Raw genomic sequence first — 17,527 nt, forward strand, 5'->3', positions numbered from 1 at the left:
AAAAAAAAATGGTGACAAGCAGTGTCTTGGCTGATTTCTCTCTGACTAACCATCTGTTAAGAAATTTGTTTTCAGCTCCAACATCTCCTGACCCCTTTTTGTTTTCGATGAAGGCCTGACTGCACAAGTCGAATGCTGTGTGCTGTATGAGTGCCTCTGAAGAAGAATGGGAATATTTGTTGCCTCCCACTGGAAATGTGAAAACATGTTGGAGGAATGTGGTGGCAATACTGCTGACCTTTGGAGAACAGAAGTCCCATTTCCTCTACCCACCACGGAGACTATTAATCGCTCATACTCCGGAGGTGTGACTACTGGCTCACACTCTTTAAGTGTCTCTCATCACCTGGTCACCCGATCAGTGCACAAACATGCCACCTTCTTCACTTTTTAATTAGGGTGCACTCTTTTAGAGAGGGACTGTTTCTCCTTGATGAAAAGAGGCCTGACATTTACATGCACATCGTTATGATTTTTTAAAGCAATAGTATGCTTGAATAAACCACTTTTTAATGATTTAAAAGCAAATTGTTTTGGTTTTATTCTCCAATTTGTCCTAACTCCATGGTTGCTTATGGTTGTTTGCTTGTTACTTTTAAACCAAGACTCTTTATTTCTGTTTTCATATTGATTGATAAGATTTGTAAATATATGTAGCCTATATGGCAATAGATGTGCAAAAGAGGCATTTTTTTGCCTTAAAGATTGAGAAGCTATTGAGACGTGCATTAAGGACATAATTCTCCCATGGCAGTCGCCATTGTGTTTTACCATCATGCAGAACTTTTTGGGGTCATTATCTTAGGTGACTAAACTAACTACACTTTAAAACTGAATCATCTATAAAGCATATTTTACCTGCCCACAGGATGAGAGTGCACACAACAGTCAAGTTCAAGGTGGCTGAGCAGTTATGAGGTCTCAAGGGAAAGGAGCAGAGTAGTTCTTATTTGGAACTGGGACATTACCTAGAAAGTGACTCTTGGTCTGCACTTGTTTGCCTCTTGGGAACACCTGTCTGTGGTTGGTGATTACACGACTACAGTCTGCATTATTTCCCTTCTCTGAGATCCTTGCCATAGCTCTAAATGCAGCTCTGTGGAAAGGAGGATACACGTCTAAGGATGTCTGTGTGGTGTGTGTGTGTGTGTGTGTGTGTGTGTGTGTGTGTGTGTGTGTGTGTGTGTGTGTGTGTGTGTGTGTGTGTGTGTGTGTGTGTGTGTGTGTGTGTGTGTGTGTGTGTGTGTGTGTGTGTGTGTGTGTGTGTGTGTGTGTGTGCGTGCACACACGTGTGCTTTGTGTGTTTGTTGTGGGGAGGGGGCGTTGAAATTCCAGGCACTGTTTGAAGTACTTGTCTTTATGGCTTAACATCTGGAGGTTCACATGACTGTCCCAAAATCACTCACTCACACACATGTACACACGCACACTCACACACACACCGGCACACACACATACTCACTCTCTCTCTCTCTCTCTCTCTCTCTCTCTCACACACACACACACACACACACACACACACACACACACACACACACACACATCTGCACGTACACAAACTCACTAGCACGCACACACACATCACAGCTGGCTCTACAAAGAGGGAGAGAGAGAGAGAGAGAGAGAAAGAGAGATAGAGAAAGAGCGAGAGAGAGAAAGAGCGAGAGAGAGCGTGATTCTGAATGTACTGGGTTAAATACAGTCCTCCACTCTGCCAGGGCCGAGCCCCATCCCTCCACAGGTGCAGGCCTGGGCTTGTCAGAAGGGTGGACGGCGGCCAAAACACGATAGAAAGAAGCCGGAGCCTTCTCACATACACACAGACACATACACACACACACACACACACACACACACACACACACACACACACACACACACACACACATACACACACACACTCACATACACACACTGATGACTGCAGGTAAGGGTCCAGTTTAGAGAGACAGAGGCAACGGCCCAAATGCATGTGAGGTACTATGCAGTGCCCAATGAGGGGCTGGGGAAGACCATGGTCTGCCAAGTAACGGTTACGTAGCTTGGCACAGCTAGCCTGCCTTTGGTCCTCATTATTAAAATAGGGGGCCCCTTTCATGTTTTGGGTAATTGGGTCTTTGATGTTGGTTTTGTGCTTATTTGTGATGGGAATTCCTATGTGGGGACAATGAACATGAACTTAAATATCTGCCTTCTTCCCTCAGACCTTGAGTGCAGTACTTTCCCGGTATCATGGGAAATGTCTTTTACAGGGAATGATTGCAGTGCTGCTATGCAAGTGATTACAGAGTAAGAGACCAACACTTCCACCTGCTTATTGTTTCCCATTGAAAGCAGGCTGTATTGATAGTGTCTCAGAGCTAGTCTAAACAAAGGCCAAGCCAAACTGAAGTCATCTGAAGGCTTTCTACAGCAAGACAGACTCAGCATATCACTTTCTGTAGAGAGCAGCTAGCATTAAGTACCCACTCTGACCAGATTTATGTAATCCCTGTTGTTGCAGAGAGCTGGGCACTGTTCTCTTTGTCCAGGAGCTGTGTAAGAGGCAAGAAGAAATGCCTGTATGTTACTGTCGTTTCTCTAACTGTCGTTTCTCTAAGTAGTTTACTTATAGTGCACAGTCGTGTACAGTTTGTAATAGTGTGATGTACAGGCTCACAGTCAAGAGAATTCTCATGAGATGGACACGTCCACCCTCCTCACAGTAAAGCCCAGCATGCTTTCTCATCATCACTAACTGCTGTTTTTCTCACCACATGTGTGTGTCTTCTAATGGAGAGGTCTCTTGACATATCTTGCTCTCTGCAGTAGCAAGTCATTTGTTTGCCAATTGCTGAAGTTTAGTGCTTAGTAGCTGTGGCCCCCACTCAGATGCTGAGAATTCATTAAGAGAATTGGAGTGGTTAAGGGTCTCCCGCACACACACACACACACACACACACACACACACACACACACACACACACACACACACACACACACACACACACACGCACGCACACACACACACACACACACACACACACACACACACACACACACACACACACACACACACACACACTCTCTTGCAGGTGTGCCATCTGACAGAGGGCCTGCATGCATACACGTCCATTCACAAGTACTGGAGAAGTGCTGCCCGGTGCTCCCTGCCGCTCTCCCTCCCAGGCTGACGTGTGTACTTTGGCACTGTCGGGGATGGACAGGCCAACCCAGGCTTCTCCCACTGTCCCTCTCGGCCTGCCTACTTGTTTACTAAGCCCGGGTCAATTACCATCAATACACTCTCTGTTAACACACACATTGTTGTCAATTTCCTGGGTCCGTCTAGACCCGTGTGAAACCTTTGTATAGATGAGGACATGAAAGGCTTTAGGGGACTATATGGGCCCTTGAGGTAAACTGTGCAATTTAAGACTAAAACTAACAGGAAGAAAAACAATTTATTCCTAAAAAGGTACAATGAGACACATGGCCAGTGAAAAGACTTGAAATAATATTCAAGTATTTGTGAAAAAAAAAGAAAGGGTCCAAGCAGTTTTACACTTCGCTAGACAACAGCATAAGACCACAGTGACGGGAAAGAAAGAGAGGGAAGGAGAAAAGAGAGAGAGAGAGAGAAGTAGAGATAGCGAGAGAGAGAGAGAGAGAGAGAGAGAGAGAGCACATGCCTTACCACCAAAACTGAAATCTGAAATACCAGCCTGGTTATTTGCTCCTGCTTTGTCCTCCCTCCACGTTCACAGCTTGGCTGTGGTCAGCAGTTTCGTCACGTTTATTCCCATTCACACGGCCAATTTACAGATGGGATTCCACCTCCATTAGCACACAGAGGGGGTGTAAACTCCCACAGCTATCGACATGGTCGGCCCAGGCCCAGCGTCATTCTCATTCATCGTAGCCCAGCGACAAGGTCTGTCTCCCTACTGTACGCTGACCTGTAGGTGCATACTGTACACAATCTTGCACAGGTTGTATTACACAAATGGCAATGCCACTGCATTGAGATTAATTAATTGCATTGTTTCTAGAAATTGTGCCTTCTGACTGTGTTGAGTGGTAAGATTTTGACGCATGCACTCCTGATCGAGAGGACGAAATGAAACCACCTATGTCTTGAGTGTTGCGTTGACATGCTCATAAAATATGGCGTGTTTCATTTCAAATGAAAGCTTAAAGGCAGCCCATGTCCTGACTAGTATTGGCACCTGAGAACCAAAACAAACAAACAGAAATCAAAACCTTTGGCAACAGTAATATCTAAGGTTGGTTGTGTCATGTTCTTGCAAAGGCAACGGATATCCGTTTAAGGAAGTGGTGGCAGAGAGGTTCTCCAGTAAGTCCATGTGATCATTTACAATCCTTGTTGAGGACTGAGCTCATTGCTTTATACCTACCTTAGGTGATGGTTTAGGTGTCCTGTTTTTTTTAGGTGTCCTGTTTATCTAAAGAGAAACAAAGAGTCACTTGTGCAATTCACAACCAATCTGTGCCTCTTTTGTTCAGTGTAGATGAGCAGATGATCATGCCACCGGTTACTGTGTTAAGTTACATATTTATATATCCGTGCATGTTCCTGTGTTCAGATTACATAGGTGGAAATATATATTTTATTGCCACACAACAATGTTGGTGGTAATAAATTGCCCAGATCCGTTTTGTAGTGTTTAGGAGTCTGATTGCTGACGGGAAGAGGCTATTTTTGTGGTTCCTGTTCATATGGACCTGTAGCGTCTTCCAGAGGGGGGAAGTTGGAACAAGTGGTGGTTTGGATGAATTTATCTCATTCATCTCAAAGATATGTGGGATTAGTAATGAAGCCACAGAACTGTGATGTTTCCTGGGAGCTAAAACCCAGCTGTACCGATACCCACCAAAAGCTGAGGACTAACTTTTTGCCCATTGTTTGGAACAGACTAGATGGCAAACTTTAGTGGAGTGCTAGGCTAGAATGAAAGTCCCCCAGGCCATAAGCTTTGAAAGGACTGTCAAAGTCCACAAACACTATTTGCAGTACTGAGTAAGTGCTTGGTTTAGAAATAGTGGCAGATATGGACAGTTTATGAATTTCATACTACCTCACAAAGTGTCTGTATGTGTGTGTATAAACATATGTGATCTGTATATTATGAGCTCTATGCCTGTCACATTATATATTTGAAATTAGCCATTAAATGCTATACCTCAGACTTCTATTGACTAAATTCAACACATTCACATTTTCCAGTGTTGCAGAACATGATTTATTATTCTAAGTTACATCATAATGTGCACAGCACATAAACCACAATGTGCAACAGGACCTGTATAAAACTACAGACATGCTGATGAATGTACAATACAATATACATACTATACAGAAAACATATATAAACAACTTTCTTTACAGACAAAAAAGAGTTACTAAAATACAGAAATCACATGGAGCACACTTATCAAGAAGCTGACTTTTAAATTGAAGTGTAAATATCCTGCTGTCACATGAATGTGTAGCCCAGAAACAGAGCAGAAGACAGAACAACTGAGTCATAAAACAAACGAATCACAGACAGCAACACTAGCTCCTCAACTGCATATAATGGAAGTGGCAAATGAAGGACTTGATGCATACAAATCAGCAATTTCACCAGCTCATTTCATATGGATGATGTTTTTTTCCAAATCAGGGGTGCGTTTCCCAAAACCATAGTTGCTAAGTAAGCAACTTTGTTGGTTGCAATGCAATTTCCCATTGCCAACCAACTAAGTTGCTAACAGGTTAGCAACTATGGTTTTGGGAAACGCACCCCAGACTGACATTGAATCCGGGCGGAGGACAGTAACATTGCTGCTTTGATGTTAGGTGTTAGGTGAAACATAAATTACCAAATGTCAGATTAGAGCAGAAAGTGGAAAACCCATGGGATGAAGCAAAACAACCATATTATATTGTGCTAAGAGTTAATCCATTAATGAGGTAGAAACAAAGGAGTTACACAAATTCCACATTGAAACAACAGTGTAATGTAACATATCTTCAAAACACTGCATGTTGTAGTAAACAAAGATACACTTTTCAGAACTGGATTCATAGGGGTTTCGCTGATCTTATCTTTTCTAGGGGGGGGGGGGGTAGAGTTGTTAATCACACAGATGCGATCAGACAGTCCAACATATTCAGGTCAAATGTTGTACATCTTTCTCACTTTGCCACTCACACCAGGTTCATTGATGCACAGATGAGGGCCCCTGTGGTGGACCAGTGACTGAAAAGGGGGGAAGGTGTAGCTATTCAGTCATTGCGCCACACTTTGTAAACAGTGCAAATAATCCTTTCTAAAAGTCCATTATTGTCATGAAATATCGGTATTGTGACACAAATAGCAGCACCGGCTCAGATAAATATTAAAAATACTCTACTAGTCATTCTTTCAGCTCTGGACTTAGGCTTTTTAAGTAATACAAAAAAAAATCTCAGAGGAAATAAATAAAATATTTTTCACAATATACATACTTAAATAATAATATTTAAATATATATTCCAAAATCTTTTTTGTTCATTATTGTTGTTCAAAAGTGCTTTCATTTTGTGTCCAACTACTTCCCTCCAAGGTGTGAGGTAACTGACCGAGCCACTGTCGGTCAGATTCTCGGTAAGAAGTGTGTCACTGTCATTGCTGGAGTCACTCTGTTTCCTTTCTTTGTCCTGCCTGTCTTGCTCAGGCCAATATACATCCCTGCGTGAGCGGCAGACTCATATGCATTGTAGTTGTTTGCCAGAAGATTCTCCTTAAACTTGCACTCATTGCTGTAGTGGCTCTGTTGGAAGGGGAATGAAAATGTATTAACTGATTATATTCATCACGTTAAGCATAATGTTCGTATGGACATGAAAAAAAAACAATGGCAGACAGAATGTGTTAAGAATATACCAGTTTCTATGATCGATTATTAAAATGGTTCCTAAAGTTCATACTGAAAAGGGATTTGTGTTTTTCTTCCAACAACAAGGTTTCATAGACTGATAACAACCTCGACTATTGATCAGGCTATGCTTTAGTGTTTAAATTTCTCATCTACAGTAGACCCCGCTTTACTGAAACAAACTATTCTGACACATTTATTCATTGTCTGGGATATTTCTGGGAAGGACATTGTACATACAATTACAATACTTACAGATCCATAGAGCTTCCCTTTGCTGTTCATGGCGATGAATAGACCACTGCGAACACCAAAAAGAGTCACAACTCCTCTCTCCACTGGAGATATCTCCAAAAGACCTGAAACACACAGAACTTTATGAGTATGGAAGTCTTCCAGAAACTTGGTGAATGTATGCAGTCTTCCATGAGACCCAAAACAGCCACATATCTGATCTTCATAGTGTGCTTTGAAGAGCAAAGAAAGATAGACAGGTACATAGATGACAGATCAACAATTCAATAAGCGGATCACAGATAGATGGACAAACAGATGCACTGACAGATAGACAGCTATAGGCAGACAAAATTGCTCATGTGACAAGAATAGAATATTAACTCAAACTATGATTGGAATTTAAATTAAACTTGAATACAAACAAGTATTTTTGCTGAAGATACAAATGCCTGTTTCTCTTAGGAAATCAACCTGTGGATGTCATATGGCCATTACAAACTTTTCCAAAGTTAATATCTGTAACCTTTGTCTGAGTGGTAACATCTGTGTGTGGTCACGTATAGCATAACTTATATTTGTTGAACACAGCGTGAAGAGTGGTGCTGCTCTATGCTGCAAATACTTGTCTTGACAGCTGGTTCTCTACTGCTGAATATTACCACCTCTCACGACTGAATTATTAAATAATAGCCTCTTTGGCTTTGGCCAGAAGTGTATTTTGCAGTCCAGCTGAAAATAACACGAACCAGAAATATAATATATGGGTACTGTAGAAAAACACCTGTAGGCTACAAAATATCACGGTGGCAGTAAGTTGGCCATGGGTGCTCTGTAGGTTGTACTTACTGTATCGATTTTCGTTATGCACCCCGGTTATCTTGCCATCCGGTAACACTTGAATGTGGAACCCAATCCCCACATTGCAATACAGACGTCTGAGTCTTTTGATGCCCATTAGATAATCACCATCCCGGTTGATGTCTCTTTTTTCCCAGGGATTACGAGCCAATGAACGCGAGTAAAGTGTTTCCCAGTGTCGTCCTGGAGTGCCGTTCTGTCGCACTGAAAACGGGGCTGAGCGCACTGCGACTGACAGCAGTCCGAGAATAATTAGTGTTGAAAAAGCCGATGTCACGCTCATTCTGCCCGATTTTGAAATTCTCACACTCCAAGAACTATGTTCTAATGGCGCACGTCACTTCGAATAACTATTAGGAGCTTGAGAAAGTGATCCGGACAACGCGGAACGTCAGTTTCGAGCACAACTGTGACTTTTCCATTGACTTTGTGTTGAGTCTCTTCGAGTAGGCTACTAAATAGTTCCCACCGAGGTTGAATCGAACTCGACTGTGACTTCTTTGCTGTCGGAGTTGTGTATTGTTGGTCGTCGGTACTCGCAAGGCATAGCCGAACCATGGCACCTTTCACTTAGTGGCGGTATTTATAGGCTATCTGCGTCGAAATTACATCACACACGCCACCTACTGCAACATGAGGTCGCTCTCATCCCTTGCAATACAGGCGTCAGCTTCACAGATGTTGGTTCACTGTTAGCAACTCCCACCTCGTCACACAATCCTTAAAGAGGTCAATAAATTTACGCGCATTGATTAATACAGAAGTCCATTTCTTCATCCAGTGTAGGCAATTTACCAACTCTGAAGTATACAGCCCGTGGACTATATACCTGTGGCTGAATGACTGTATGTTTGCAGTCACCTAAAGGCCTATAGATGGGAAATGATTTAACTTAAGACGAAATGTGATATTGTGCATTACGCTATTCCATGTGCATTTCTTGCTATGTTGCCTTTAATCAGTTGTACCGGGAAGAGTTCAGTTTGAATTAGGCCTATGCTGTTTTTTCTATTAGCCTACAGTGCATAAAGTTGCGCATCTCGAAGAGGCATTTCACTGACATGAATAACTGACGGGGTTAAGGTGCTTTCAGACAAAGTAAGTGAATCATCAGATTTGCCCAATTAGAGCTAATCAAAACGTTTTGCATCTCCCTCTCCTCGTGGAGGCAATAGTCTGCTAAACTGACGGTAGCCTAAAAACAATGGTCAGCTTTTAATAACAGGTGTAACATACTTTGCAACGGCGGTGACAGGCAGAAGCAAAACATACTGGTTAGATGCAATGACTCATACTGAACCTCTGAGCTTATAGTGACAGCCTATTGAGACATATTTTCTTTCAATACCCTAGCTGTATGTAGCACTGACATCAAAGCTCCATTCAAGAGCTGAAGCCAACGTGTGATCTTGAAGCTCAAAGAATGTCTATTGACAGTATAATACACAACCTGAGTGTCATGGAGGTGTGAAGTGGGACGCAGACTTTTTTGCACCTGCTTCACGCCGCGATGACCTCTCCTGATTTGCGGGAGGACTTAGAAAATGTAAAGACATCAGTTCACCCACAACTGCAATCAAAGAGTCGTAAATAAAGACTGGCTGAACGAAACAGTCTTTTCATCTAACAAATCATGATCAAATGACCATTGATTTGGTCTCTCTCGGATGTAATTCTGTGGTCAGTATTTTAATTAATTGCTATATTGTGTAGTCTAATGTTTGAACCATCCTCTAAGACATCTGTGGGTGTTCCTGTATAGGCCAACTGGATGATGGGACAGTAGGTTTCTTGAATGGCACACAGGCTCAGCAAATGACGACACTCTTGAAAGAAACGAGGTGAAAGCAAATTCATGCCATTACCAGGACTAGATGATGGCTAATGAAATGCAGATCGACAAGGCCTGACAGTCAAGAAGAAAGTCATGCCTTAATGTGATGTTATACAAAGGAATGTCTTTGTCAAGAGCCCAAAAGAGCGCCTTTGATCTGCCTCTATGAGGAGGATGACCCATTGTCTGCAAATAATTATAACGCCCAGACAAAACATTCAAAAAAGAGAACATGCCTCGTAATTACATACATAAAAAGGTTTAGTCAGTGTGCAGAAGATTCGCTTGAAAACGTTTTCTCACGTTCACGTTTGGATGACCCTGAATACCTCACAACTCGCCTTTGAAACGCGACAGTAGGCTAATATCGAATTTGGTCTGATCTTAAAGTTTACCTCGAATTATTTTAACCTGTAACCATGCGACAGTCACTCTCAACGGGTAATGACTTAACTTAACAAACTTAAAGAATATTAGGCTAAATCACACTAAAATACTTTTAGCTGTCGTGATTTGTTAAAGTTTGCTGCGCGCCTTCTGATTGTGAGTAGGTTTTCGATAGCCTAATGACAGGGATGCACAAAGGAGCACTTGTGATTCGATTACCGTAAATATGGACAAGACTATATTAAGTATTATTAGGCATGCCAGTGCGCAGAAACAAAACATAATTTAGAACCGCCAAGAAACATTTATAAAGTTCTGATTGGCGGACTTATGCTCAAAGGGGATGCGACCGCCGCTCTCCATGGTACTGTTTCAACTTCATCCCTATTAGTGTTAAAATACGTATTTTGCATGAACAACAGCCTAATTAAATCCGTTAGGTCGAATAAATGTTATATGCACTTACATTTGAGAATTATTTTCACAGGGCATAGCTTTTGATGCTTGTTTATTTGGGCTGGGATATGATTTGCAACGTTTACATTTTGGAACTCGCAATTGAGATCTTCTATATCTAGGTTGCATTTATGTAACTAAAAAGTTTAGCCATTTTAAAGGAAATGATTATACAAAATATAAGAAAAAATGTTTTACTAGTAAGTGCTCTGCTTCTTGTAAAGTTTTTTTTTTTTACATTCCTTTGACCTAAGTGCCATTGCAAACCATGTTAATACCCAAATGTGTTCATTTGTTCATGTTCCATGTAACACATTTAATGTAAAATGGGGTTGAAGTTCTCAATTTCTTATATGGGGAGACAAGAAAAACAACAGGAACCAATGAACCATATCATGAAAAGATGCAGGAGATACAGTGAATGCTTTGATAATAGTAGCATATGTTCATTTTTGTAGACTGTACACTGTTTTTGGATCCCCAATGCTATTGGCTCTGAATATCTCGTAATAAATGACAACCTGGCAGAATTTATTCGTTAGTCACATTGATGGAGAGATAGAGGCAAAAATAGAAAAAAATCAAACTCATTAAGCAGCTAAGTATTCAAGTATGAAGCTTTAAAGTGTAACTTCTCAGCTAGATGAGCACACATGAGAGGGGAATGGCAGTGCTCCTGTCCACATGCATATCATATCTACTGTCTGATATCACCATAGTGCCCATACCATGCCTGTTCATCATGTTCCAGATGACCAACATATGTGTTTATGATGCTGACCACCTGTGATCTGTTGTTGGCAAGACTAAAATGAACGTTGGAGCATTGAATTATTTCACTTTGAAGAATATATGCTTTCTCATGTCATCTTTACTGGTGTTCATCATGCTGAAAATGCAACTGTTGAACGTTTGGGGGGAAATCAGATACTCAGCTAGGAGTCCCATCTCCAGGTGCAGTGCAGAGTATTACACGGAATCTCTTTCACTTATGCAGCCCCTAGGGTGCAGTGTCTGCCAATGAATAGTGGCTGAATAGTGAATGACTGAACGAATTGTAGACTACATATGAAAATGAGAAGTTCAGTTCAGTTCACAACATTCCTTATTACAAGGTATTGCATGTTGTAAAGCATGATGACAGACTACAACTTTCTCCAATTGCCCTTTGAAATTGTGGACAATCATGTTATATGTTGTGTTCTTGCACAAAAGCTGCTTTCGGTGAAGGCGTGTTCTTAATTTGTTGTTTTCCTTTATGAAATACTTTGAAGATTTATGAAATATTATGAAGATACTATGAAGATCTGTCATTTTTATGTCTCATTATTAATGAAACATCAGCCTTTTGATTTTTTAGGTATGAAGTTGAACATAAGAATCAAGGATTCTAATTTTTCTAGCATCATATAATGGCTATTCACCCGACATGCATTATTACATCCTGTGTTCTTAAATACACCCTTTCTATTCCACACTTGTGTTATTTTCCAGTGACAACAGCTCTGGGTACATCTCTTCATATGACAAGGATGATAGTTGATCTGCTGGCTATCTTTTATTCTCCCAAACCTACCGTTTTCACCATTGCATTTGAGTAAAGCCACAACAAACTGAACCCTGCCTTTACAAGGCATCCCCCCAATTATTTTCATTCCTCAAATGTAGACAAACATCCCATTGGCTGCTTTCAGAGGTATCTTGTAGTATAGATCTATCCCCGTGAGGCCAGCAGGCTGAAACAAGAGCAACACTGGCACATGTAAGGAAGCTCAGCACTAAGTGTCCTGTTATTGACGGTAAAACTAAATATTGACTGTCTAAAGCATTTTAGTAGGCTGTTTCAAAGGAACGGCATTGTTTGGACATGACACATCGGTCTGACTTTCGGGCTGTCCAGCTTCCCATGTCCCCTCAGAGGACGACTCCATTGTTCCAGACAGGAAGCGAACGATCCTCTCCAGTATAGAGTAACATGACTGTTTAAAGGACTAGCACATCTTGCCTTTGCCCTTGACTTGGGCAGAGCCATGTCAGCAGAGGAATGGATTTATTTTGGTGTGATAAACTTCTACAAAAAGTCCTCTTTTGCTAAACCAATACTGTGTCAATGCCCATGTCTGAAGTTTATTACTTCAGTTCAATAGTAGGCTATCACACAGGTTGGGCAAAATTTGAAAGATGTAAATAATAATGGAGATTAAGGATAATCTTGAAATGAAAGTGAATTACCACTCAGTAATATTTTGGTTTAGGGAACACGTTAGTCATTAATACATAAGTAATATGTTTATGTATTAGTGCTCAGTAAAGTCTGTATTAAGCCTCATTACATATTTATTAGGTCTTTATTCAACAATTTCTTATTCTTACTAAATAGGTTATTTTTTGGCAAATCCTTAATAAGCAACAAGTAGATATTGATCTAAGGTTATAAAGGATATATAATAATGATCAAAATAGAAACTTTATAGCCTTCTACTACATTGTCTGAATATGTTATTGTCCTGTCACTAGTCACATATTCAGACAGTGTATTAGATGCCTATAAACTCTATTTTGATGATGCATATACCAACAATCTTATATTAATACCAATAGTACGCTTATTGAAAATTTACCAAGAATAAATAAGCTATTGATTAAGACTAAGAAATTGTTCAATAAAGCTAATAAATGTGCAATGACACTTAATATAGACCTTGATAAACACTATCAGTTGTGTATTCATGTGTTCCCTAAACTAGTGTGTTTACAATACTGTTACTGATGACTCTGTCTATGGAAAGATACTTTTTCAGACCTCCAGGGAAAAACGTTTAAAAAAATAAATTGGTTTTATTGGCTATCTCTTCAGCAACCTGTATAACTTTCTGAAAAGATTAGTCAGAAAAAAATCTTCAATCATGAAAAAAGTGTTTTCTTTTAATTTAAACATTTATGAAATGTAATAAATAAGCATTACACACAAGCCTAATGCCATGTTTACTAAAACCACATACACGCCAAAGACAAACATATTTTTGTTGATTCGCTACATTGTTAAGTGTGTACATGTGTATACATGTATATGTCATACTATCTCAGTTTTCATGTCAGAGAACACCATCAATAAGTTATCCACAACAACTACACCGTTTCTCAAGACAAATCCCACCAAACTGCACCAAACACAGAGTCTGTACAGACATCACTTCCAAACGCTGAACCTTTTAGCGATGAGGTGGATGGGTTCCAGTGGTGCTCTGGTGGCTGCCGTGAGTCGGTGTGATTCACCTGCTCCACCTGGCTCTGCCCATGTGCCCCCTTCACTCATCTCGGGCCAAGTCTCTCAGGAGGCTTTCCCGGTACTGCCGGTTGATGTGAAACAGGTGCACCATGTCATGGTCCTTGTGGGCCAGCACGCGGGGCAGGAAGAGGGAGGCCCTCTCGGTGCGCCGCGTACGGCAGCCCCTCCGGGGCCGGCCCTTGCCGTTGATGGAGACGTACCACAGCCTCTCGGGGGTGGGTCGATGCTTGCTGCTGTGACCGCTGCTGGCCATGCTGCTGTTGGAGGTCAGTGGAGGTGCGGTGTGGTAGTGCCGAGAGGCGTAGGTGTTGTAGCCCAGCTCGTGCATCCTTTCAATGAACTCGCACTCCTTGTTGAAGGAATCCTGCAAAAGCGTTCGGGTGAAGTCCCCATGTCATGAAGTCATGTTAAGGGAGGACACTGAGACTGATATGTTTCCCATGCCAGACACACCATGAGTCAGAAAGACTGGGCTATGATTCATAAACCAAGGAAGGTTTTTATGGTTTATTTCATGTTGAGTGTTGTGTTTACAATCCTCGCATCTCATCTTTAAATAACTCATTACTCACAAAATATGAGCAATGCTGTGTCTAAAACACACCCAAACAGTTTGATGCGAGATGCAAGAAATGCTTGAGCAACGTAACAACATTGAAAGTAACAATAGAGATGAAACAAAAATATCACAGTTGAAAAATATGCTCCAAAATACTGATTCTGATCAAATACTTACAGAAGCATAGAGTCGTCCCCTGTTGTTCATGGCCAAATATCTTGCTGCAAACAGACCTTTAATTGCAACCACTCCGACATCAACAGCTGTGATCTCCAGAATGCCTGGATGAAAGTATAGGGAAGACAAGACTTGTACACTGGACCACTTGTATCTACTGTACAACATACTGTACAATGGCAAATAAATGTACAAAACAATGTTAACAGCAATACAATAACATGCTTTCCTGGGAAAGCTAAAAATCACACCCTCCCACATACTGCTCACTGACAATTCTACATACTACAATTCTAACACTGTTTTACTACAACTCAAAGTGTTGTGATAGTGCTTAAAATATAATTTTCTTGTGATAGAACTCAAAGCTTTATGATAACTGTTCAGTCTGCAACATAGTTGCCCAGTTTATAACTTTGTTTACCAAAGTAGACTACAAATAGGTGGAACCCTTTGGTAGACAGCCTGCACCTCTGATTTACAGTCTTGCTTTTGTCCACATTTATAGCAAGGGCTAAAAATTACTGAGCTTTACAACATAAATCAATCCGGGGTCATTGATCCGAGGTCCTTTGAAGTAACCTCACGCAAGGCACAGAACATAAAATGAACTGTGTAAGGTAACTTACTAAAAGGATTATTTTCCTCAAGTGTACCATCTATTAGGCCGTTGGGATGAATTTGCAAATGATACTTCGTGGCACAGTAAAGCTTTCTGCGTCTCGGTGCTCCGCCGAGGTGCTCATACACGCCGCCACGTCCTCCAGCATCCCTTCGATGTCTCGGCTCGCATGTTTCTCCCCTGTTACAGGATAGCAAGGGTGCCTTCTCTGAAGCCAGGCACAGAGACTTCGATTTACCGGAATCCAGCAATCCCAGGCAGACCACTAGTAAAAGCAATAGCATTATGGGATGGCCCGGTGCCGTATTCCTTTCCGTTGAGAAAATTGAGTGTTCTCCATTGAAAAGTTTTTGCTCCACCAAGAAGAAAGTAAGTAGTCCGAAACGCATTAACATAAATTCAGTTGTCATCAAGAGATTTTGCGTCGCCGCTGCGTCCTTTCATGTTTCTAAATAAACTATATCCGCATAACATTTCAAGAGAGAGGGCGTCGTAAGATCTCCCTGTGTGCAACAACTTACAGAAATGAAAAAATCGGCCAACAATACCCCAGATTACATCCATCAGCTACGTAAGGAAGGAAGGCAAGGTAGGAGTCTCTCTCATACGAACTATAAGAATGCAGGCTGGATGAAATTACACAGTACACACAGTGGTGTGCGGAAGACCGCATCACTGCTCCAGCAGCCGTGCGAGGGCACCAGTTTCCAAAAGGCTCACCATTCTTCAGAGACGGGCGTTGCGCTCTCGGCAGGGAAAACTTTTAGAGGTCTCACCAATCGCAAGACCACATGTTATCAACTAGTCACATTAGTCAGAGTTTTAGACCGATTAAATATTCATTCGAACTAACCACACGTCTTTGGTAGTCTATCTTTTTAGGGGGTTGCCTTTGAAGTGAAGTTATAATGAAAAGCTTCTTATAAAGAATATACCTGATATTACAGCCTTGTAATATAGGCTAATGCCTCACAGTGTTATGGTGACACAGTATTAGACAACTGAGAGGAGAAGGATTAAGAATAGCCTGTTGATTGACTTTGCAAGTGAAAGTACAATGTCATTTTGAAAATTGTAAATCTGAAATAATTGTAATAGTTATACTGGACAACATTTTTAAGCTTATAGTGTCTTGAATTCTGTCCTGTGCAGAACAGCTCTTGTCCCTTTCCCTCAGCTGTAGCAAACACTAATCCACAGTTAACCTCAAAATGACTTGAGCTGAAATTGTTTCCAGCCTGGCAGCATCATGGTTACAATTTTCATAATTAGCACCATGGTCTAGCTACAAATCTCTCTGGCCTTTGGCATGATGTTAGCATCTCTACCCTGGGATTCATACTGAACATAAAATCTCTGAAATGCACTGGGAGGTGAGCTGCTCTTAAGGCAGTGAAACAGCTTGTGATTATTCTGTGCTTTGAACTGTACATCCACGCCTTTCCTTCAAGATGCATTATTTGGAGTTACCCATTTAGGTACATACTAGGCACCTGGATGGACCTCTAGGTGTTTTCTTTGTGGTTTATTTATTATTTTCCCCTCGAGCAAGAAAATTACATTTCCAGTTTAACAAGAGGCTGAGCCAGTTGCTGGACATTTATCTTATTTTTTAGTAAGTATCTCAAACTTTTGCACACCTGCTTGTGGTCTAATTATTTTCTAATATTTCTTTTTTTTTCAGTTCAGTAAAAAAAATAACCGATGAGATAAATTTGCCCTGCTCCCTCATTGTATGTAATTTATGTTGAATTCTTGGCTTTCTCAGCAGGCAGGGCGTGTTAATCTTTTGGTGCTGCTCCCTGAGAACAGCACACAGAGCTTTCTCATAAGTCATTAAAATCACAATAAGTGTTTTGAAGTGTTCTGGCATATTCCACTTTGACAGTGCGCTGACATTCTGCCGGGGACTTTCTCTCCCCTCCGACACATCATTGTGTCGCCTCTTTTGTTCCCATTCACCTTGATCACTCTAGCTTGTAACGTACTGGACTAAAAAGAACACATGTATTGTCCATATGTGCCACAAAAGTATAAATTCAAAGTCTCATGGCCCGTTTGTGCTCGCCCTCTTATGTGTCGGCATTGTGTAATTGTTCAGTATCTAAAGTAGCCGTTGCAAAGAAAGCAGAAGCAATGCAATATTACAACATGCAAATGAGACTGGCACTTGCAGTGGTGGCCTTTGGAGGCTGAATGGAAGAA

The 17,527-nt window shown here is 41.2% G+C and overlaps 2 protein-coding genes across 3 annotated transcripts; both read right to left on the minus strand.

The window, feature by feature from the left end:
- Positions 1-6,166: 6,166 nt before the first annotated feature.
- On the minus strand, positions 6,167-8,525 carry fgf4 (fibroblast growth factor 4). Its single transcript, XM_048257385.1, has 3 exons — positions 7,987-8,525; positions 7,159-7,262; positions 6,167-6,798 (listed from the first exon to the last, which is right to left on the minus strand). The coding sequence occupies exons 1-3, from the start codon at positions 8,279-8,281 to the stop codon at positions 6,622-6,624; spliced, it is 576 nt and encodes a 191-aa protein (XP_048113342.1). The 5' UTR covers positions 8,282-8,525; the 3' UTR covers positions 6,167-6,621.
- A 5,134-nt stretch (positions 8,526-13,659) lies between these two features.
- fgf3 (fibroblast growth factor 3) lies at positions 13,660-15,992 on the minus strand. 2 transcript variants are annotated; one of them, XM_048257384.1, is made up of 3 exons: positions 15,871-15,992; positions 14,701-14,804; positions 13,660-14,328 (listed from the first exon to the last, which is right to left on the minus strand). In XM_048257384.1, the coding sequence occupies exons 1-3, from the start codon at positions 15,884-15,886 to the stop codon at positions 13,984-13,986; spliced, it is 465 nt and encodes a 154-aa protein (XP_048113341.1). In that variant the 5' UTR covers positions 15,887-15,992; the 3' UTR covers positions 13,660-13,983. The 2 variants fall into 2 exon arrangements, with proteins under 2 accessions (XP_048113341.1, XP_048113339.1); XM_048257382.1 differs by having other exon boundaries at positions 15,330-15,992.
- Between the last annotated feature and the right edge of the window lie 1,535 nt (positions 15,993-17,527).

Source organism: Alosa alosa, chromosome 11, assembly GCF_017589495.1.
Source record: "Alosa alosa isolate M-15738 ecotype Scorff River chromosome 11, AALO_Geno_1.1, whole genome shotgun sequence".
NCBI classification, from domain to species: Eukaryota; Metazoa; Chordata; class Actinopteri; order Clupeiformes; family Clupeidae; genus Alosa; species Alosa alosa.